At 42.2% G+C, this 22851-nt stretch overlaps 3 protein-coding genes across 4 annotated transcripts in view; 1 reads left to right on the top strand and 2 right to left on the bottom strand.

The window, feature by feature from the left end:
- top2b (DNA topoisomerase II beta) overlaps positions 1–4848 on the bottom strand; it is a 29221-nt gene extending 24373 nt beyond the window's left edge. For both annotated transcript variants that reach the window (XM_083982764.1, XM_083982765.1), the window contains exons 1-3: positions 4353–4848; positions 1335–1499; positions 559–649 (exon numbers count right to left, since the gene is read on the bottom strand). In XM_083982764.1, the coding sequence (XP_083838890.1) occupies positions 559–649; positions 1335–1499; positions 4353–4394 (298 nt within the window). In that variant the 5' untranslated portion in view covers positions 4395–4848. The remainder of the gene's footprint in view (positions 1–558; positions 650–1334; positions 1500–4352) is intronic.
- A 322-nt stretch (positions 4849–5170) lies between these two features.
- ngly1 (N-glycanase 1) lies at positions 5171–15996 on the bottom strand. The gene is made up of 12 exons (XM_083982767.1): positions 15807–15996; positions 14391–14505; positions 14007–14264; positions 13239–13401; positions 12908–13127; positions 12604–12725; positions 11636–11781; positions 9986–10096; positions 9712–9897; positions 8328–8513; positions 6739–6916; positions 5171–6642 (listed from the first exon to the last, which is right to left on the bottom strand). Exons 1-12 carry the CDS (start codon positions 15905–15907, stop codon positions 6467–6469), a joined length of 1962 nt encoding a protein of 653 aa, XP_083838893.1. The 5' UTR covers positions 15908–15996; the 3' UTR covers positions 5171–6466.
- A 271-nt stretch (positions 15997–16267) lies between these two features.
- Positions 16268–20660, top strand: oxsm (3-oxoacyl-ACP synthase, mitochondrial). Its single transcript, XM_083982456.1, has 2 exons — positions 16268–17374; positions 18678–20660. The coding sequence occupies exons 1-2, from the start codon at positions 16386–16388 to the stop codon at positions 19078–19080; spliced, it is 1392 nt and encodes a 463-aa protein (XP_083838582.1). The 5' UTR covers positions 16268–16385; the 3' UTR covers positions 19081–20660.
- Positions 20661–22851: the final 2191 nt, after the last annotated feature.

The following is a 22851-nucleotide window of genomic DNA, read 5'->3' as shown; positions in this document are numbered from 1 at the left end:
TATTCACACAATGGTGTTATTAATCAAACACCTTCACAAACACACAAGCTGAGGGCCGAATGTGCAGATATGAGAAGAGCCATCACCATCAACAACACTCCCATGTGGCGAGCGCAGTGTGGAGCAGCATAATGAAAACTAATTACACTGGAACACAAGCAGAAGCATCGAGCAGAGAAATTCTCACTGAGTCATTAAAACTAGCGTACAACTGCTTTATTAACCTTTATTTATCCAGGGGAAGCTGATTGGTGAGAAAAGGCTCTGACCATGAGCTGCCACAAAACCTCAGATGATTTTTCACTGAGTCTTTTCAGAAACCTCCGTTCACATGCACACACGCTCTCAGAGGGGAACTGATCTCCAGATGCAATCGCAGATCACTGTTGCTGAGTGAAGCCAACCAGCTGCACTGGGAGTCAGTGAATGATGCTGACATTTTGATATGCTTTCATATTCCGGTTATAAAGAGGACAATATCAAATGACAAATTAACCTTTCAATAAAGTATGCAGATTAGAGCGCAGGGAGAAAATGAGCAGCGTGGGGTCGACTTACCGAGAATTTCGTCAAAGATTTTGTACAGTCCAGGGACGTAAGTGATTTCCCTCTGGTTCATGCCGATTTCTTCATCAAATACCCACATTTGCTAAAAAAAAAAAAAAAAAAAAGCAAATGAAAACATTTAAGTGCAAGAACATTTCAAATGCAATGTTCAAAATTGAAAAAGTGTATGAAAATGACTGGACTTATTATCAGGTGTCTGTAAAGTACCTTGTGTTGTACAGTATGTTAGAATTTCACACCACAGAAACAACAGTGAACTGAACTGAACATTGCTTCTTTTTTTTTTCTTCAGGTCAGTGGAGGGAGGACTTGTGAAACAGTAAGTCATGATCTGTTTAAAAAGAAAGTAACACCTCTTTTGTCTTATACTGTTTATTACAGCATGGAGAACCTGAGTCTTGTGTTTGCTGACAAATGTGAGTGTAGCTGATACGAACACAGATTAGCTTTTTAGTGTCCTTTAGTCTATGACCTGATATCTAACATATCAAAATATTATTCAATTAATCAAAAAATATATATTATCTCCCACTGGTAGTTAGAATAGCCCCAGTATTGACCTGCTTTATGACACTTCTTTTGGTCACATCCGGCCAATCAAGACAGTCACAACTAATGTTACATCTACTGAGGACACTGTTATGTCCACAAACGTCCACAGGTCCTCTTAGAAAATAAAGCCAACATGTAAAATTACATTAGCAGTGCATATGAATTACAATCCACAGTCAGTATGTCTGAGGTGGGGCAGTTTGCTCATGACTGACCTGGGTGATGGGCTCCACAGTCCCAATGTATGTGTCTGGACGGAGAAGGATGTGCTCCAGCTGGGTCTTCTTCTGATACACTCTCTCCACGGACAGTTTGGAGCCCGCCTTGTCTTTCTTGGATCCCTCCATCTTGCCAGAATCACCTCTGCCGTTTGCAGCTTCCTGTGTGACAGACATGTTTACTTTGTTATTAGAAGATGCCAAATACCAGCTACCACATTCTAACAGGAGGACAGGCCTCATCACTCTCATTCAAACTACAACAATGTTTGTGCAAATTAAATATACTGTGCTAATTATAGCAATGTAATACATTTCAAATAATTTCAGTTAATTAATGAGAATAAGTGATAAAGTTAACATCTCTGAAATAAAGCTGAAAAGCCAAGCTGTGAACTGCAGCGTGTCTGGTTCTCCTCAGTACCAGACCCCTGTCAACATGGACTCAGTAAATGAAGACTGCATGGAGAATGAAGCTCAGCCTATTATAATACACTGCACTGGTGATCAATCATACAGAGGCCTCACACAGTATGTCAGACCCCCTCAGTTTGTGCATTCATTGTGTTACAGATTCAATACTGGATAGGTAAATGGACACTTTGATCATTAATCTACACAATAACCCTTAAAAACTGATCATTAGAAAACACCCTCCTAGACTCAGATCTTTATAACAGCTTCTTGTGCAGCAAATACAGTTTCTGGTCTTCTTGTGTAGCCTAAGTCCAAAAGCTGTTCTTAGGGACATTAAGCAGTTTACCTCATTCATCCAGGCAGATCCTCTCATAGTCTGCCAGATGGATGAATAGCATCTTCAGGTTTCTCCACAGATGTTCTGTGGAGCTCCAGCCTACGGCTACATCCACAATACTAGAGTTTCATTTTAAAATGCATCTCTTTTTGCCATGAGACTTGCACAGTGGCTCCTGACTGGGTCTTTACAGCCTTGATTACAACATTCATAACAAAACACAAGACTTACTGACCTGCTTGTTTTTCGGAGCAGCTGTTCACTTGCTAAATTCTAGCCTACATCTTAACACTACAACTGCCATCGCTGTTCCTCTTTCGTAGTACTTTGACAATCTGCTTCCTGTTTACACTGCCTTGCGCACGTTCCCTGTACGTGATGCGTACGTGTGTGTATGTGTACGCACACAAAGCTCCTATGATATCATTTTAATGGTGGCACACACACAAACAATGGGGGGGGGTATTATAACGATAGCCATCTGCACCTCCCCAACTAACAACAGCATGGTTTCGGGGGTTTCTATAGAATCAATATAAAACAATAGCTAACAGGAATATGACAGACAGTGCTCCATGCGCAGTCACACACTTTAATAAATTTGTTAAAATTTTCCTACAAAAAAGGTCTTGTTAATACGGACACTTGACTGTAGAGTGATAGGCTACATCGTCTTTTCTATCATTTTAAATCTCTTAAAAAGCTGCTGCTGCTGGAGGTGTTGTCATGGTGTTGGGAGTGTGTTCACATTAGGCTACTTCATAGCAGTCAACAGTAATGTTGCAGACTGTGTATGACAGCAGTTTACCCGTCTTTCAATTATCTAACTCTCAGTATGCTGATGGATTGTGTCACAAAAAAGAAGTTTTACATGAGAGATTTTACAGTGATGGAGGAGGAGTTGTTTGGAAAGATCTGGAACCTCCAAGGAAAGTTTTTCAGGCTAATCAATGTGTCCAAAATAAAGCACCATGATGTGTATAAAGGGAAAACTTTATGAAATATGTGTAGGCTACATATAACTTTGTTCTTTTTAAATATACAGTACATAATCCCATAGCCTTAACTGAACACTAATTCTGGCTATTGTTGTGTGTGATGTGCTATGTTTTTTATTTTTTTATTTTGTAATTTTGCATTTTGAATATACAGCTCAAGTAAGGAACATGCTTTATATGAAGAATACATGGGGGAAATTTGGGTTTAAAGCTCCTCCACCTATACTAAACTCCAGCATACACTGTGACAACAATCTCCCAACTACTGAACTGTGAACTGTTTTCATTGGCCTGATTTAAAAAGCTGACCGTAATATCACAATAATACAGTTTTATTGCCCATGTTAGCATTGAAGTGAAATTAATCATTTCCAGATAGATCACCCATAATCTGAAAAAAAAAATGTAATCAAAGCCCTGCTATTAGCCTACTGCGACCACGAGCCCAGGGGTCTGTCTGTGACGAAGCCTTTGTTTGAATGAGTGTGAGAGAGGAGAGAGGGGGTCTGAGGGGTCTGGGTCACCATGTTGGTTCCTACCCGTGTGTGAAGTAGGCTATCTGCCGGTTAAGCCCCACATCGGCATCACAACACAACTCATCTCCCCCTGCCCCTGCTGTGTAGAAGTGCTCTCCAAACACAGGCTCAACTTGTTTTAAAGTGACCCACTGGGCCCTTTAAACACAAAGAGTTCACACTGCAGCTGGAACATCTAAACAACACAGCAAGTAGCCTGGTTGGTTCGCCCGTATTAGACTGTAGTTACACTGTAATTAACAGCGCAGCTAGTGATGTAGTGTACCGAGTCACAGAGTTACTTTGTGTATGACTGCTGAGCTACAACTGAGTTAGCGGCTACGTTTCAGAGAGGAGCTGATAACAAACTTTATCCAGTAGACGTAAACTACGGGCCCTAGCGCGTACAGCTGTCTGCGCGTACGAGTGTGTTTTGTCCCGAGATAAGGAGCCGGGGCAGACTCTTATCTCGGTAAAAACTCTCCAGAGCCACAGCATAAAGCATAACGGCTTTTACAACCCAGTCACAGTTTAAATGGAGACCGCAGCTGGCCGCTGTAGTGTGTAATAGTAAGCCTATCAGTGGACGGGAGCTCACACACTTGGTACGAGATTTAAATGCTAGCTAGAGCTTGTAGCTTAACCTGGAGTACCGTTTTACGTGCAGCACTTTGAGCTATCACAGGAGCAGTGTTGTTTCTGTGAACAGAGAAGTTAGTTACCAAGTTGAACATTAAAACCAACTCACCATCCAAGCCAGAGCCCCGCTTCCTGCTGCGGTACTGGACATCTTCCTTTGTGATCCCAATTCGTACTGATGCAGCTCACAAAATGTACTCAGCGCCGGTGAAATCAAAAACCCGTCAGCATAACAAACGTCTCAGTTGCTCAGGGGTTCAGAAATGTGTTTATATCCCATGTTCTTTGTTCGTTTGCTTGGAGATAATCCTCAGAGAGTATCAAAACAAGCGGAGGAGGGGAGTGTATCGCGGCTATTGTTAAAATCGACGAGCGGAGGCACAGTAGGCCTAAACTTCCAACAAAGATGCTAACCGGGCTACTTGCTGCAAAATAAATACTATACAAAATGCACACATCAACCGGTTTACAACTGCATGTGAAACCTCGGCAGAATAAAATGTGAGTTTAACAGAAACGCTCTGAAAACGACCGACTTAAATACTTTTCATTTAGACATAAAACGACTATTCGCTACCAGCAACATCCGCCGTCAGCCTCCGCCATCTGCAAGACAGACGGCGAATCGTCCCGAGGTTAACCGACCAATCAGACGGCAGGGTTTCAAAGACGCCGGCACTTGGACCAATAGGAAAAGTCAACATTTGGTGGCTTGTGCTCTTCTTTCAACGCAAGATGGGGCAAAACCCACTCAAGCCCGATCATTCAGAGACCAGACGGTGTGTAATATAATGCGTAATATGCCATAGTCTTGTTCTGGACTCGACAACCACCAGACTGCAAAAATACCTTTATTGTACTGCGATACATGTTTCTAACATCCATTTTTTTCCATTTCACAAGACACAGACATAAATCTGCCCCATTTATAATGAAACATAATATAACTGATAGGTGTGAGGATCCCACTGCACAGTATTTAATAACACACTCCATAGTAATTGCAATTTATATAGGAAGCAGCTCATTGGACTTGAGGTTTCACTGAATAGAGTTAAGTCACTTCAACTGAATAAATTCTGTTTACAGAAGTGAGAGCACAATGCCTGCAGCATTTCAGTAACCGTTCACTCAAAAAATCCTCCAATTGTTCTCTCTTCACCAGATGTGACTGATACTGTTTAAGGTGCTGACAGACAGGTATCTTGAAATATTAGCAGATGATGTCTTTTAATTTACTATGCCCACTTACGCCAATCAATATGGCTCTAAGTCAAAATATGCATACCTAAACATGTGGAATTCCATTCACTGGGTTTTGAGGTACAGATTGTTGCCATTAGTAGTCCCCTCCATGGATTGGGTTCAAAATGCATGTATTGTGCACCACTAAACATGGCCTGGAGTCGAGATATCTATTGTCATTAGTTAAATTTATAATACCTGATGGCCAATTTGCTGCTATTACATGCTTCCTTTTAAGTTTATTGTCAATCACACCTATGGCATATCAAAAAATATGGTTTTCCAAAAAATTTAAAAATATTGGTTATTCCATGGCATCAAGGTTGGCTTTTAGTCCAAGAGTTGTTGTTTTTTATGAATGAGCACGTATGTAAAATTGAGACTCAGACTGAAAATTGTATAATTTCATCTGGGATTGACATTGTAATTCCTTTGCTACATTTGAGAGGATTTGTATTTTTACCAAACTATCTAGGTTGGCTTGTTTTGAGATAATTGCAAAAGTGTATCATTAATTGTTACAGCGCCACCTTGAGGTCAATTAATGCAATTTTTGGCATGTGAAGAGGGGTTAGAAGCCCCTTTGGCTCTGAAGCCTAACGAGCAGGAGAACTGGAACTGGAGCCTGACCTGATGGAGGTTTCTACAACCGGTCGCTGTGTGGAATGTGTCCACACATTCACAGTGGAGGTACATTTTACCAAAGTCTGTGACTTCATGATTTAACTCTTCACAGGAATTTGTCTCAAGTTATTTGGCCCTTAGTCCAATCAAAGATACAAAACTCAAGTTGTCATTCATCTATCATTAGATCATGCATATTTAATCATCATGGACAACTGACATTTAGCACTGATGTGTAAACATACAGTACATTAATTTTAGTGCCAAACTATCTTTCAAACTGTTGGCTCTGAACTTGCCAGAACAGATGAGAGTGGAAAAGAATTATGGGTCCAGTTTTGTCGAGTACAACCGTTAAGCATCTTCTAGGTGAATGAGGATTTCAAATGAAGATTCCTCTGTCTCCTTCAAGCTCTGTCTGAACAGCTGAGAGTGCTGCCATGATGTTTCCCCCTCTCCACCACTGAGTTCTGCTACAATGATGAAGTCTGAACAGCCCGTCAGCGTGGAGAGTGACTGCATTTTCCCATCTGCATGTTCAAACACAGGAGAGGGAATTATTAGCAGGTATCATGTCATACAATCATTTCAAACACTTTGTCAGGATATCTAATACAGTACTTTACCTCCAGAGAATTCTGTAGAAGTCTGGCCCGACTGCAAGTTCCAGGAGACTTTCCCTGACTGGAAGGTCTGACTACAGGTCATGATGGAGACAGACTTTATTTTCATTCCCACTGGGGCAAAATCAAACTTCCAGCTGACTTGTCCAACAGAGGAGCCTTCTGTTCGAGCTATGTAGACCTGAAGAAAGAGGAGCAATAAGGTCACCCACAGCTGTATGCAGAGGTTATAAACACCTTGAATCTCACACATTAACTGAATCGTGAGTCTTTGCATTTTTCCAACCTGCTCTTTATCTCATTCTTAGTCATATTCTAATCCAATTCCATTCAAGCTTACAAACAACAGCTGGCAGAAGCATCTTGAGTGATAGTAGCTTGATTTAAGTAGGTGTCTAACAGAAGGTGCTTCCTTATGAGACATGCACACTCTTCCTGGATTTGTAATCACACTTCATTTCCATTTTGGATCATTTCTTTCATTTATTCTGACATTGTGTTCACATTATCTGATTTTTAGTGTGAGCAGAGGAGGTTATTACTGTACATAAAGAGCTGCAACAATTAGTCAATTACAGGACTGCAAACATTCATACAGTTTCAGTAACCGGCCTTTTCCAAACACAACCAATCAAAATACTGAAATGGACTAATGATGTTCTCGATGCAGTGTTGGATTTTGTTACAGATATTTTGCATCTTGTAATAGACCTAGTTTAGAAAATGTGTGAAAGTGGTTAACTAGATATCATCTTTTTCTCAATGACCTGCCTACAGAGCTCTGTCTGGTTTATAGACTCTGTCTAGGTGAACTGCCAGTATGAGCTTTACAAGAAATTATCCTCTTTGATTTTCACTTTCAAATATGAAGATCGGTGTACTGAGAAATTCTGAGCCTGTGAAAAAGTACTCCTGACTGTGGAAGAGCTTTGATTCTGAGAAAATACCCCTAATGTTGTCATCTGGGTTAGCTCTTTTGGAGTCAACATGGAATCAGGGTGTGTATACACTGCAAAAACTCAAAATCTTTCCAAGAATATTTGTCTTATTTCTTGTCAAAATGTCTCATTTCTAGTCAAAACTCATCTCTTTCCACTTAAAATAATCCCCATCACCTAAAAATTAACTTGTTTTTAGATAGTTTTCACTTGTTTCAAACTAATTTTCACTTGAAATAAGTAGAAAAATCTGCAAGTGAAAGCAAGTTCTTTGTGCTTGTAATAAGAAAGAAAAACTTGCTCCACTATCAGATTTTTCAACTTATTTCAAGTGAAAATATGCTTGAAAGAAGTAAAAAGTGTCTAAAAACAAGCTACTTTTTTATGTGATGAGTCTTATTTTAGGTATAATGAGATTTGTTTTGACTAGAAATAAGACAAATATTCTTGGTAAGATTTTGAGTTTTTGCAGTGTGCAAAGTCCTATAAAGTTTACTGTCTTGTTTTTTTGCAGATATACTAAAGCAAAAGTCAGGGATATCTTGGCTGTTCATCTTGATACCTGTCTCTCTGGGGGTTTCCCTGTGTGATTGACTATAAATTCAAAATTTACTGCAAATGAAGTGAAACCCGTAGCTTTGTTAATCACCGTACCATCTGCCAGTCGTTCTCCACCTTTCTGAAGACAGACTCCGTCCTCCAGGCGCACTGCTGCCAGCTGTGAGTGAGCTGAGAGCCGTCTGACAGGCGGCAGTACTGGTCTTTGGCGGCATTGTAGCACACGTGGAGCAACCTGTCATTCTTCTCTTTCTCAGTAGGAGTAAAAACAAAACCTGCAGCCTGAGAGAAACACGCACACAGTCAGTCAAATATTGATTTCAATACAGGCATCCATTTTCCATGGTTTCAGTAGCTGTCCTATTTGCGGTAAATGCATGGATCTATTAATGCTGGCTTTTAACTATGGATACCACACAAAAGTCCTGTGAGGACGGCGCCGCTTAGACAAAACAAATAAATAGCGACGCTCTCCATCCGGCTCATGCAGCTCCACAGACGAGCTGTCAGAGCAGCTCTGCTGTATCTCTTTGTTTCTTGTTAAGCGTTGCACTTTGTTTGTCTAATGAGCTTCCCTCACTGGGATCACGCTGCGTTAACTGGCTCTTACTGTAAGTCCTCCCATGTGAGGCGCTATTACAGAACTATCCTGATGACTTTTTAAAACATCAGTATTGTGTATCCACCTCAGATTCTTGTCCATTTGTATGATATCCATTGTTAAAAGCTGGCGTTGAGATCCATCCATCCATCCAACATACAATTCCACCGGAAGAGTAAAACCGGCTCCTGTTTGAGAAGTTCGGAAAAAGGTGGATTGGTTGTATGTTTGGTTTCCAGTGAAATACTGTCCACTGTCCACCCAAATGATGTGAGTGATGATGGATTTGACATCAGACACACCACTTGGTAAAATATAGGTCACTTCAACTGCAAAAGTAAAATGTAAAGAACTCTGTCATTCAGAAAAAAAAAACTGTATTGAATTTGCCTGGGGTGGGGTGCATGCGTGCATTTTGCCCGACACAAACAGGTCCATAAAACTACACAAAAGCCCTCTAATATTCCTCCACACTGCTCGTCCACTGCAATCCAAGTGTCCTGAAGGGATATAGTCCAGAGTTTACCCGAAACAACGTCATTTAGGCAAGTCCAGTCACATCAGCGTACATCGCGTGAACGCGCCACAGGCAAATTCAATACAGGACTGTTTAGGCTGTAAAAATGTCCTAAATGACGTTGGTTCAAGTAAACTCTGGACTATATCCCTTGCGTGACGTGCCCTATTAATCTCATATAAAGTTTTCGTTGGACTACAAACCAGCCTCCCGGGTCTCTAGATGCACTTTGAGGAATAAAAAAAACTACTCCGGACTATTCATCAGCATGAGGGTGAATTTAATTTTTTGGTGAACTATTCCTTTAATTCCTGATAATTGAACACCTCACTAGGCATTCTCCCTTACAGACCGTCCTGTACCTGTGTTGAGCTGCCTGGCTCAGTGGCTTCGGTCTCCCCCCTGGCCAGCCTCCAGGCCAGAGAGCCAGAGTTGCGTCCTCCCAGCTCTCCTGGTTTTGGCCTCTTGGGGGAAATAAACTCCACCAGCTCGACGAGAAGCCTCTCCGTCAGGTCCTTCATCCTGTCTGGACTCAGGGACTGCTGTCTCTTCAGAAGCAGGGCAGACAGAGAGCGGCTTAAATCAGAGTCACCACCACAATGGCATTACATGCAGGGTCAAAGAGCTCAGACTTACTGAGGCGTTGAGCCCGTTAATGGTGTGAAGCAGCCAGGCTTCTTGGACGCTGGTCCTTCTCGACAAAACCTCTGGATGTTTGCAGGAATATCTCCATGTCACATCCACCACCTGCATCACAGCCACACATCTGAATGTGAACACAGAGCGTATTCTCTAACCTCTTACAGCTTTAGATTATAGAAGCAAAAAGAAAACAAAGACAACAATCACTACAATAATGTCTTCTAATTCTAAACTATTACAGAGTAACACACAGTGTGTACTGAGAACTTTTTCATACATGATGCACTGATGATTCATTCATAAATTTTATCTGACCCCCGTAAGAATGCATGCAATTTTGAAAGAGAATGGTTAAGATGCAAAATTAAAGAGGGAACATCCATGTACATGTTCTGGCACTGTGATAAACTAAATAGCTTCTGGAATATGATTAACTTTTTTCCAAATCTGTTTTAGGGCTTGAATTTAAGTTATTCCCTCATGTTTACTTACTAAATGCTAAATCAGCTTGAGTCATTTAGACTCAAAGAAATGCAGATTACTGATCATTATCACTTTTTTTGCCAAGAAATGTGTACTTCATTTATGGAAAAATGAATCACCACCAACATTTTATGTGTTCCTGGATCTTATAGCTCAATTTCTTCCCTTCCAAAAAAATAACACTGTAAAAATATAATCAGGGTCAGTTCCATGGCCTCTAGTACCCTTTGTATACTCAGCTGTAAAAACATTTAAGAATTTTGTCACTGTTCCTGAATTGATATTTAGTATTCTGCTTTTTTTTTTTTTGGTATGTATATATGTGGGGACAATGGACCTGGTCACACTCAGGGTTACGAATGTCAGTGAAGTGATCAGTGCACAGGTAGTGATCTAGGAGATTACGGTACATTGTGTAGGATTTACTCCCATCTAGCGTTGCAGTTGTATATCGCAAGCAACTCAATCGTATTTTTCATGCTGCATTCATGTGAAATTGGTCAGACGGCAGACGGACGACAGCCGCTGCAGGTAACGGCATAAACAAGCCTCTATGTAAACAAGTGGTCTGTCAGCACGAGGCAAAACAATACACGTGACAATATGTTGTCATGGCGATGTGGTATTGTTTACCTGACCCACGTTTTACCGGCTTTCTCTGGACTTCTGTGACCAAAATGACATCTGGTTTGTTACCGATGGCCGTCTGCCCGACTGCACGTGAATGCAGCATCAGTGTAACGCTCCATTTCACAGACGCCACCTCGACCTGAGCCGACAGCTCCGGTGTCTCCGGTGAGTTTCCGTGGTTTCCTACCGTCACGCTGCCACTGAACATAAAAACATGGCGACACGACATGGCAGCCAGCACCGAGCTTACCCGCTCCATGTAGATATGAATGATATGAACGGCAAATTCAGAGCTGAAAGGAACACTTCAGTTTGTTGATGGGGGGGGATGACTGATTAATGAAAAACAGACTTTTGAACAAAATAATCGATTTTCGTGAATAGATAACAGGAGAAGTTACACAATGTCCCTTTAAAGTAACATTAATGAGCCATCATAAGGATTGATTAGGAACCACTGAGCTGAGTTCCACAGGAAGTAGGTTTTAGTATTTATAATGTTAGTATAGTACGAGGGTCCATTTCTCTGACCTGGTCCTTGGAGAAAGCCAGGACATAGGCCAGCTTCTTCCCCCAGCCCACCTCATAGAGCAGAGGCTTATCACAGGTGTTCTCACATGAGTCACAGTGCAGCCACCGGCGCTGAGATGCTGAGTAGACTTCTGTCCAGACGTGGTCTGAAACAACACCGAGAAAAAGACGTCAGTGGCGCTACACAGCCAGTTCTGATATCTGACTAAATGTGATTTTAACAGGTTTTAAAAGTCACTTCTGAAAAAAGAAATTTGTTCATGGTGAGGAATTATTCTTTCAGCCCTGTGACTGCAATCCTGCCAGTGCACATTTAAACCTATCTTCCTGGTTTGTAAAGTAATAAAAACAATATTAAAACTGTTGATTCCTGCAAGCCTACAAATTATGTGATCCAATATAGTGGCAAGAAAGTGAGTTATATACATTTATATAATAATGTTTTCTTCAAATATAGTCAGATCTTCATCCAAGTTATAATTATGAATAAACCCAGCCCATCTTAACTAGTAACACATGCAGATTATTTATTGTTCTTCATGGAAAAATATGCAAACCCCACAGCTAATGACTTTAACAAAAGCTAAGTGTAGTCAGTCAGTTAACAACCCTGGAGGTTGTTTAACAAACCTTAAGATAAATTATTTTTATAATGCAGTATAATATATTCCGTTTTAAAACAGGCAGGCCATATCAACATTAAATCAATATCCTAATAATCAAGTCCAGTGGAGGCTTTGCTTCTCCTGCTTTTTCCACCAGGACAAAGTCTGAAGGGTGTGTTCAATAAAGATTAGAAAGGTTATTGTTATGTGTTGTATTAGTTTTAGAGTACTGTGTTTGTCTCCATGTTTGGATGAAGATCAGGTCACTCTTTAACAGTTCACTGTCTTTTTCTTGCCTCCGTTTCACCTCCCTGATGCCTTTTCTTCTCTTGCAAGAGTTGCATCTGTCAGTCGCATACACACCTGTGCTGTCCCAGATGTACCTGGCCTCAAGGCCCAGGGCTCTGCAGCACAGGGTGAAACAGTTGGCCCACTCTCCACAGCGCCCCCTTCTGGTTTCTAGCAGCTTCTCAGGATTGTTGTACCTGGTATCAAAACACAAAGACAACATTAATACAAAAACTTTACATAACCCTAGCGATTCATTATTTTCTGTGAATTTTGTATCAACAGGAAAACACATTAAGGACATTAACATTTTAAAAGTAGTAACTGGAAGCAACAAAATAAAGTCTGTGAAACCTACACTACACACAGACACACAGACCTGGGGAATCTGGTGGAGAAGTTGCACTGGTTACAGTAATGGTTCTCTACTCGCTGAGCTCCCCAGCGGAGGTCATCGGTGCTGGGGCTCAGGGAGCTGGAGTTCTGGGTGGAACCTCCACAGCGGCTGCAGGGCAGAGAGTCCACCCAGGAGAAGAAGTCCTGTTTGAACCACCTGAGTAACTCCAGCACCAGGAAGTCTTCTATTCCAAGTTTACACTCTACAAACAGGATAGCCAATTTGTATTAAAGGAGTATGCAATGTGTATCATGTATGTCTGTCTACTCTGTAGACAGTATGATACAGATTAGTTTGAATGAAGAGACTTTACCTGGGTCGGCATCTTTAGCTTCCTTCAGGTTGTGTTGAGCAGCCGAGGACAGCTGCTGGTGTGGGATGTGACTCCTGGCTTTCTGCTGCAGCTCAGGGTTTTCATACAGCATCACATGTTGGAAGTTAGACTGGAGAGTCACAAAGAAGCTCATACTGCTCTCCTAAAGGAAAGAGCAGATAGCATCCAGGTCACCAACCAACCAAGAATAATAATTAAAAGTTTTTAAATTAGGCATTATATGGAGCACATACAATGGAAATAGCACCATTCTGTGCAAACCTATTTCCATTCATTTGATACTATTTTTGTACTGTGTGCAGTTAACCTGAAACTGATCTGAGATTCCATTTTCAAAGACCCTACCAGCAAAAAGTAAAAACAATGCTTTACACACGATAAATAGATTTCTACATTCCCTAATGAAAAAGGAAGGTTATACTAAAATTCACTCCATGATTCAAATTAAAAGCATGTCATTGTTGCAGCTCTTTACAACAAATTATTGTAATAATAGTGATTTAAAATGAGTTAAAGGGATATTTCAACATTTTGGCATATTGGCCTATTGTAGTATAGTAAGAGGGTCCATTTCTCTGACCTGGTCCTCAGAGAAAGCCAGGACATAGGCCAGCTTCTTCCTACTGCTATGACTATAGGGATCATGGCAACAGGCAAATTTGCCAAAATGGTAAATGGCAAATATGAATATATACTGTAAATATATAGTTTATGTTTGTTTAAATGAGGGACTTGTATGATCTTTACCAAGGATGATGGCTGTGGTGGAGGTGTTGAAGCTGACTGGACGGAAGAAGAGGCGGGAGCAGCAGAGCTCCCTGCAGCTGGAGCTGAAGCTGGGACTGCAGCTCCCTGAGCACTGGGCTGGACAGGCTGGACAGACTGGACAGGCTGGACAGGCTGTCCTCCTCGCAGCCTCTGATCCCTCTCTGCTGCTATGGACTCCCTGACGAACTTCAGCTGCTCCACTGATGCGGACTTGGGGAACACCAGGTGGGTCTCAGCCTGAAAAGTAGATGCATTAGCTCAGACTATCGTGCCACGCATGACCAAGTATGGAATGCAGCAATACAATAGAAATACTGGCTTCAAATACTGTTGTAGCCACCCTGGCTGATTCTTTTTAATTACCTCCTCAAATCCCATCTCGAAGAGACATTCCACAGCTCCTTTGATGGGCAACAGCTTGGTGGAGAAAGTAGGATTCCCTATGCGGATGGACCTGTACTTTTCTTCATTAGGAGACCTACAGGAAGGTGACAGCAATTGAGGAAGTGAAGAAATGGGCTGAGCCGACCTGTTAGACTGGGTAATACCTGTTGTTCTTGTGGCAGGTACAAAACTAGTGAGTCACACACTCATTTGTGTTAGACATATACACACACAGTAGTCTCAAGATCAATTGTTGTTGCTGTTCCTGCACCCGCGTCATAACATCATGTCACTGCTATTTGCTCTACCATAGCACAACAGCTGACTTTTTCTACACATGTTTACTTGTAAAACAACAGCATACAGAACACAAACATACAAGATACAGTAAACAACCACAAATGTACAACAGCTCCCTGGCATGATGGCACATCCATCTTATTGGTTTACCAACACCTTCTGCTCTGGAGTGTGTGTAGCCGATGTTAATCTGGCCCTCTGCGTTGTGTTTTCTCGGTACGGACTGCCCCAGGTGGGGTTCGAAACCTTGCACGGCATGCAACGATGCAAACCGTTTTGCCAAGAGCTCAATGAGCGCTTGGCAGCTGGTTTGCACGTCCTTTATGGGTGAGTGAGTGCACCTCCGTTACATGTGCATCAAACAAGACACATAGCTCACAACACACTCATTAACCTCAATGCTTTAACCACGTCCACCCAAATCTGTCATATTCTACACAAAGCCCTGTACTGCTTTGGCCTGTGCTTTCACCAATGCAGTACAATCCTCTGGCCCAACCTGCCTCAGATTAGAATCCTAATCATCTCTCAACGTCTCGCACCTCCCTCCTGCAGCTCTACGGTATCTACCCTCACAAAGGCCTGTGTGGTGCTTTCTTGCCACCTTCATTGTTGTGCTTGGTATACAGTGTCCCATACATTATCCTGTCTCCTGTATCCACATGCTGCTCCTCAGACTCCCTCAAAGTTGAAACAGTCTCCAGTCCTCCTCCTGTTTACCCTGGTTACACTTCTGCTTCATCAATACTAAAAGGCATTCCTGCCTTCCCTCTTTTAACGATCTGTCTTTTCACTTGTTTCGATGTTTCTGTCCTGTATGTGTTTACTTTTATGGTGCTATTGACCTCTCTTTGGGCTGTGACTAGTATCTATCTATCTATCTATCTATCTATCTATCTATCTATCTATCTATCTATCTATCTATCTATCTATCTATCTATCTATCTATGACACTGACTGCAGGACTTTATACAGTACATCTAGTTGGCAGTTTATGAATCTCTCTATGAATCTCTCCGTCTACTGATTTCCAGATAACCTCGAAGACAACCTGAGACGCTTCACTGATAAGCAGCTGGGCTGTAGCTAACGTACCTTAAAATATTGTCCGCATATGTGAGTAACAGCTTGGCGACGTCTAAGAAGACTTCGTTTGGATTCTCACACAGCACTGTGACAGCTGGAGACACAGCCATCCCGCTGTTTACTGTCCACACAGGCTGTCTGGTTTTCAGTCAAGTAGCGGATGCTAACAGAGCTACTGCTGTGTAGCTGCTGTGGGTCCTGACTCTGAGTGAGGCTGCCCTGTCTACTGCCTGAACGAGTGTTTGAAGCCTAAACATATGATTAATATTACCACAGAATTATAGGTTTTCTTATAGTTACATCTCGCTGGAGGATTGTATCTGTAATTTTCCCCTCGCTATGCCGGTTAATAACATTTTAGACGAAATAAGTCAAGTTTAACCAGTGTGGCGTTCTCAGAGGTGACCCAGAGTTACAGGCGAATTCAAGACTCATTACTTGTTGTGTTGGTGTGTTGCATGGACGTCGATAACTCATGAGTGAGTAACAAACTGTTAGGAAGATATTCAATGTTTGTTTCTGTAGTTTATATTGAAAGAGCATTACCAAAGCTACAAGCTAGCTGTCAAACCTCAAGGAGGCAACAGAATGTCTGCTTTGCAACTGTCCTGTTGGACTAAACTTCTGCTCAGACCTCAGAGCATGGCGGCGGCTCTACAGAGCAGAGGCTGTGTGTGTCCAAACCCTCAGTCCAGGCGTCTCAGCTCTGGACGGCCGAGGAGGGTCGTCATCACCGGCATCGGTCTGGTGTGTCCTCTGGGTACGGGGACCGCTCTGGCCTGGGACCACCTCATCAAAGCCCACTGTGGGGTTGTTGCTCTCACCGCAGAGGAGTACAGGACAGTTCCCTGTAAAGTGGCTGCTCTGGTTCCCAGAGGGACTGAAGTGGGTCAGTTTGATGAGGAGAAGTTTGCCTCCCGTGGGGAGATCAACAGTATGTCACCGGCCACTGTGATGGCTCTGGGAGCTGCTCAGCTGGCTCTGGAGGACTCAGGGTGGTACCCCAACAGCCCAGAGGAACAGCTCAACACAGGGGTGGCGGTGGGCATGGGCATGGTCTCCCTGGATGAAATTGCTCGGACCGCCGCTGCCTTCCAAGAGAAGGGCTACAACAGAGTCAGCCCTTTCTTTGTGCCCAGGATACTGGTCAACATGGCCGCAGGGCACATAAGCATCAAACACAGATTAAAGGGCCCCAATCACGCCGTGTCCACAGCGTGCACCACCGGCGCGCACGCCATAGGCGATGCTGCCAGGTTCATCGCCCATGGGGATGCAGTTGCCATGGTTACGGGGGGGACAGAGTCCTGTGTGGGGCCCCTGTCCGTAGCCGGGTTTGCGAGAGCTCGCGCCCTCGCCACCAAGTGGAACGACAGCCCCGGCCTGGCGTCCAGACCCTTCCACCCTGACAGAGAGGGCTTCGTGATGGGCGAGGGAGCCGCCGTGCTCCTGCTGGAGGAGCTCCACCACGCAGAGAGCAGGGGGGCCCGCATCTACGCAGAGGTCCTGGGCTACGGGCTCTCGGGGGACGCCAGCCACATCACCGCACCCACTGCAGACGGGGACGGTGCATTCAGGTGACTGATCTCTAGAATAATACATTTGCTTCTTATGAGAGGACTCCACTGTGTTCACCAGCCGGGCTTTTAATGTCTCTGTCTGCTGGTGGATGATGAATTGACCATTCTGTAGAGTTCAGGGGAATTGTCCAGTAATAATTCCCCCCTGAGTTCTTTTTTAGCTCACCATTCATTTGATCCATTGCGAACATAAAATCATTGAATGGTGCCACTTTAATTCCTGAAATGTGGGAACAAAGTTACATTTGAAAAGGAAGACTTTTTGGTGTCTGACAGGTTGAAGAGAGAAACCACATTATAGGCCGACCCTCTGTCCTCCTGTGCTAGAAGGGACTGCTGCTCATGTTATTTTCACCTCCAAATAAAGTGGTGTATATAATGTGAATACACTGTTTATTGTTATTTTATTGTTTTTTTTGCCCTGTTTACAACCTGTCTGATTGTTGGACCCATCAGGCTTTGTTGGAGGAGTATCACAAAGATAGTAATATTGGTAACACTTTATTTGAATGGGTGTTCATAAGACTGACATGACACCTGTCGTATACATCAATGAATACTTATGACAGTTGTCGTTAAGTGTCAATCAGTAAGTTATGTCACTTTTGATGCAAACTAAAGACATTGTTTGAGATGTCCTTGTTATGATAACATAACCTGTCATAAACATGTCTGTCAGACTTAAAAAAAAAAAAAACATAGCTTGATATCTTATCGTGACATCAAACTGTCATATATGATGGATGGTTTTGACACTGGCTGTCACAAGACCATTCGTATTGTGTCATAAATGTTGTCATTAAGTCTAACGGCACTTTTCCACTACACAGTCACGGCACGGCTCAGTTTACACTGTCAAATCAATTTATACCTGTCACATTTCCCTCCTATAGTGATTTAATAATGATTTTAACTTTAACTAACTAACTTTAAATTTTTTTATTATTACTATTTGACAATCAGGTCTGCTATGACATGTTTATGACAGGTATTGTCTTGTTTTGTTAAGTTGTGATAACAAGGACATCTCAAACAATGTCAACTTTGCATCAAAAGTGACATAACTTACCGGATGACAACGACTGTCATAAGTATTCATTGATGTTTATGACAGGTGTCATATCATTAGTATAACAGTGTTATGTCAGTCTTATGAACACCCATTCAAATGAAGTGTTACCGTAATATTAATATCTGAAAACACAGCAAAGGTCACCATGAATAGGCTACAGTGTTATATTATCATTATATGGAATTTGATAGAACCTCCTTTAACCTCCTGTGCCCGTTGTCTCCACAGGTGCATGTCCGCGGCCCTCAGAGACGCCGGCGTCTCACCAGCAGATGTGACGTATGTGAACGCCCACGCCACCTCCACGCCGTTGGGTGACGCAGCTGAAAACGCCGCCATAAAAAGGCTCTTCCAGCCAAGTGTGGACACCCTGGCCGTCTCCTCCACCAAGGGAGCCACGGGACATCTGCTCGGGGCCGCGGGGGCCCTGGAGGCGGCCTTCACCGCTCTAGCCTGCTACCACGGAGTCCTGCCTCCGACTCTCAACCTGGACCGTACCGAGCCGCAGTTTGACCTGAACTATGTCCCCTGCACGGCGCAGTCGTGGCAGACTCAGGGCCGGCGGGTCGGCCTCACAAACTCGTTTGGATTTGGCGGGACGAACGCCTCGTTGTGTCTCGCCAGCGTCTGACAGCACACACAGAACAGTTGTTGACGCTTTATTAGAAATAGGGTTACAAAGGGGCGGAAAATTCCAGTAAATTTCTGGTAAATTTCCAGAAACTTTCCATGGGAAGTAAGCTGGGGAATTTTGGAAATATTCCAAATTGGAAACTTTCCATGGGAATTATCGGGAATCGGGGGTAATTTAAACAAACTGTATCATATCCAAACATAAATGTAAATATTTTGTTTAGTCATAAGCCGACATCCATGCAAAGTGATACAATTAAAAAACATGACATTTCAACAGATTTATTTGTGAGTAGAACTTTATCAAGTTGTAATTATTGTATGAGCAATCAATTATTTTACTGAACAACAAAAATCAAAAAGTAAAATGAAATTTTCCCCAACTATATTTAAGGGCCAACCTTCAATTTTGTAAATTTTGGATTTATTCCCATATATTCCCGTTAATTCCCATATATTCCCGCTAATTCCCATATATTCCTGTTAATTCCCATGGAAAGTTTCCAACTTTGAAAATTCCCGGAATTTTGCAACCCTAATTAGAAATCAGATCTGATGCTTTTATTCATCACTGACTGGCTGAACATCCATTGGTAGAACTGATGAGTCCTGCTGCTGGTTGTTTTTTGAAACTTAAAGTTCTTTCTTCCTTTTTCCATTCTATCTACAGTATTGTGCTCAACCATCACTGTGGATGTGATGTGATTCTGTGTGCTTCCAGCAGATGGTGCCGGCTCACAGCAAGTCATACCTTTAGTTTTTTGCCTAGAATCATTGCGAAGACAACTGTGTTCACAATGTTATCCCATATCACATGACCTAGTAGCATTAATGAAATGTCAACGTGTTCCAAGGAGAGACAGCAAGTTAAGACACAGAGGTTTTTAGATCCATTAGAGTAATTATCATCAGTATTATTCAATAGAAAAGGTTGGTATCATAAATGAATGAAGAAGACAACGGTGGTTCATAGTATTCTGTCAGCTTCCTGTATCCACACTGTGCTTTCTTTAGACACAAATTCAAACTCCTGGAAAGCAGTCAGGCTGGATTATTCACTGCAGTTAAGAACTTGGTCATGTTCTGGATGTGTGCACTACCTTAACTGAGGCATGGTCTCCCTGTATTTTTCCTCAGTACTTTCCTAGCCCTGACCTCTGGCTTTGTGTTGCTCTCCTTAGTTTGGACTCAGTCTGTTTTGTCCTTTGTCTTTAGCAGTGAGAAAATAACAAGACGTCAGCGCAGCAGTGGGGAAGAGCAGGAGAGGTTAATAAGGGATAATGTGCCTGTATGTCAGGACTGAACGGAACTAATATGGTAAACAGTCCTGAGGGGAGAGGGACAGTTTTCTGCAAAGTGTGAACGCCAATTATCCTGCTGCTTCAGGAAAATGAAAAGGAGACACAGGTCTTTTCTGGCGAGACGATGACTAGGCCTATATGAGGAGACAAGAAGTCGTGTATAATATGTTGTTCATTAAAAAATGAATCAAAGCACTGTGCAGGCAATTTTGTCAAAATGAAGCACCAGTATTAGCACTGCATCCAAATGTGCAGCTTCTTGTATTTTTCCTTTATTGATTTCTTTGCCTCCATGGCAACAATAACTTGTTTTCAGGTTGTACAGTACATCGGTCCATCCCATACTCCTGGGCACAGTATCTCAGTAACACCTTGACTGAACTTCTTCAAACTCAACGTGTATGAACTGATGACATTTGGCATTCATAGGTAAAGATCCTTGAAGATGTTCTTCAAATGTGGTTCAATCCCAGACGTCAAAAGAACCTGACATAGAAATCCAGACGTCCACTACATGTAGGGCACCTTCAAGTCATGATGAAGGTCTGGAGCTCCAACAAGTATGTATAATTGCACAATAATTGATTATTAAATTAATCCTCAACTATTTTGACAATCGAATAATCAGTTTGAGTAGTTTTTTTAAAGAAAAAATGTCCAAATTCTCTGATTTCAGCTTCTTAAATGTGAATATTTCTAGTTTCTTTGTTCCTTTATGACAATAAACTGAGACATTTTTCAACATTTTTTTTTACATTTTATTCAGATTTATCATTTATTGTCCCAGAGGGGAAATTCATTTTCACAGTTCTGTTCCAGACAAAGACACTAGCACATGTGCAGCACCAGAAAAAATACATACATAAAAACCATGACATCTACCGCCTGCTGTTTAGAGCAGACTCTGATTAATTGTGTGACTTTGCCCTTTCCTGAGGAGATTTCTACCTTGATGGTGGTGTCAGAGGAAGTAGATACTCTGCCGTCAAGGAGGCTCAGCTGGTAGTTTATGAGTTAAATGTCATGGAAAATGTGTTGAGCATGGGGAATATCTGACAGTAGTTGAGATAACGTGCTGTGCTCCAAAGTGAAGGGCAAAGCAATTTTAGTTGTAAAGCCCATTTTTACAAACAGTTTGTCTCAAAGGTCTTTACACAGCATCATAACAACATCCTCTGTCCTCAGACTCTCACATCCACTGAGGAAAAACAGGAGAAACCTCAGGGTGAGAGACAGAGGAGGGATCCCTCACCCAGGACGGGCAGAGGTGCAGGAGATGTTGTATCCAGACAAGGAAAACAGTTCACAACATGAAATGCGGGAAAAAAAATTGAAATGGGATAGTTCAGTCAAGAGGAGAGCAGCTTCTGGTGGGCAGACTGGTTTAACAGCAGAGGAAAGGAGGAGATGCAGGCGGTGGTTGGAGCTCTGTGGAAAACACAGAGAGAGTGAGACACCAAGGCCGAACAAAAAAAAATTGCTCAGCACCATCTTGTGGTGCAGCCATGGGCAAAAATAATACTTAACAATTCTATAATACATGTTTATGGGTTTAATTCAGATGGTGAAATGATATCAGGCTCTCCTAATCTTCAGTAATGACTTTGTGATGCCTCGTTGGACACATCTCTGTCCTGCTCTGTGCTGTCTATGGCTGGACTGAACCTCTTGCTCTGTATTTCAGCTGATGAATATTGTATCGTCCTGACTTGATTTAATAACATGATGTAAAGCCGGAACCAGATGATAAATTACTGTACTGGGGAATGTCTTCCTAGACCTATTTTTAGAGATTACGTTTTATTAACTCTTCTGTATGTCACATACAGCTAATGAATAAATCAATTATTCATCCTTTTTTTAATTTGAAATAACCTGACACAGATAAATGAGGGAGCACAAGCTCTTTTTTTTTCCTAGTTGGAAAGGAAAGCCCAGCATTATATGGGGAATATTTTGGCCTCAGAACTTAGACATCACTCTGTGTTCAGTGATTCATGGGATGTGTGTGTGGGTGATTTTCAGTGTCTCTTCTCAGTTTTCCATCTTTGCAGGAGCAGCTATCATGCACCACTCCTTTTGTTGTAAATCAGATTGAAAATCCAAACCAAACACATCAGGAGGTTGGGATTCCCAGCTGTTGCATACTGGGAGTTCAGTTCACACATGGGCAGACCTATAGCAGCGTTAACATAGCTGACATGGAGATGAGGCCACATCATGATTCTGTCTTCTGCCCTCAGCTCTCTGAGAGTTAAGTGCACCATTTCCACCACTCCATATGAATAGTGGCTCAGCTGGGCAGGAACTATTGATTCCTCCTGTTGTAATGATGAACACTTTGGTTCATGTTATTCCCCTTTTCTCTTCCTTTTTTTTTTCTTTTTTTTTACATCCTTGCCATCTAATTAGAAGATATCCAAGCTGAATTATGATCACCATGGCAACAGAGTCAGCATGCATTCCTT

The sequence above is a fragment of the Trachurus trachurus genome (assembly GCF_905171665.1).
Source record: "Trachurus trachurus genome assembly, chromosome: 11".
Classification (NCBI taxonomy): Eukaryota; Metazoa; Chordata; class Actinopteri; order Carangiformes; family Carangidae; genus Trachurus; species Trachurus trachurus.
The sequence above is the reverse complement of the archived record's forward strand: the minus strand, read 5'-3'. Positions and strand labels throughout refer to the sequence as shown.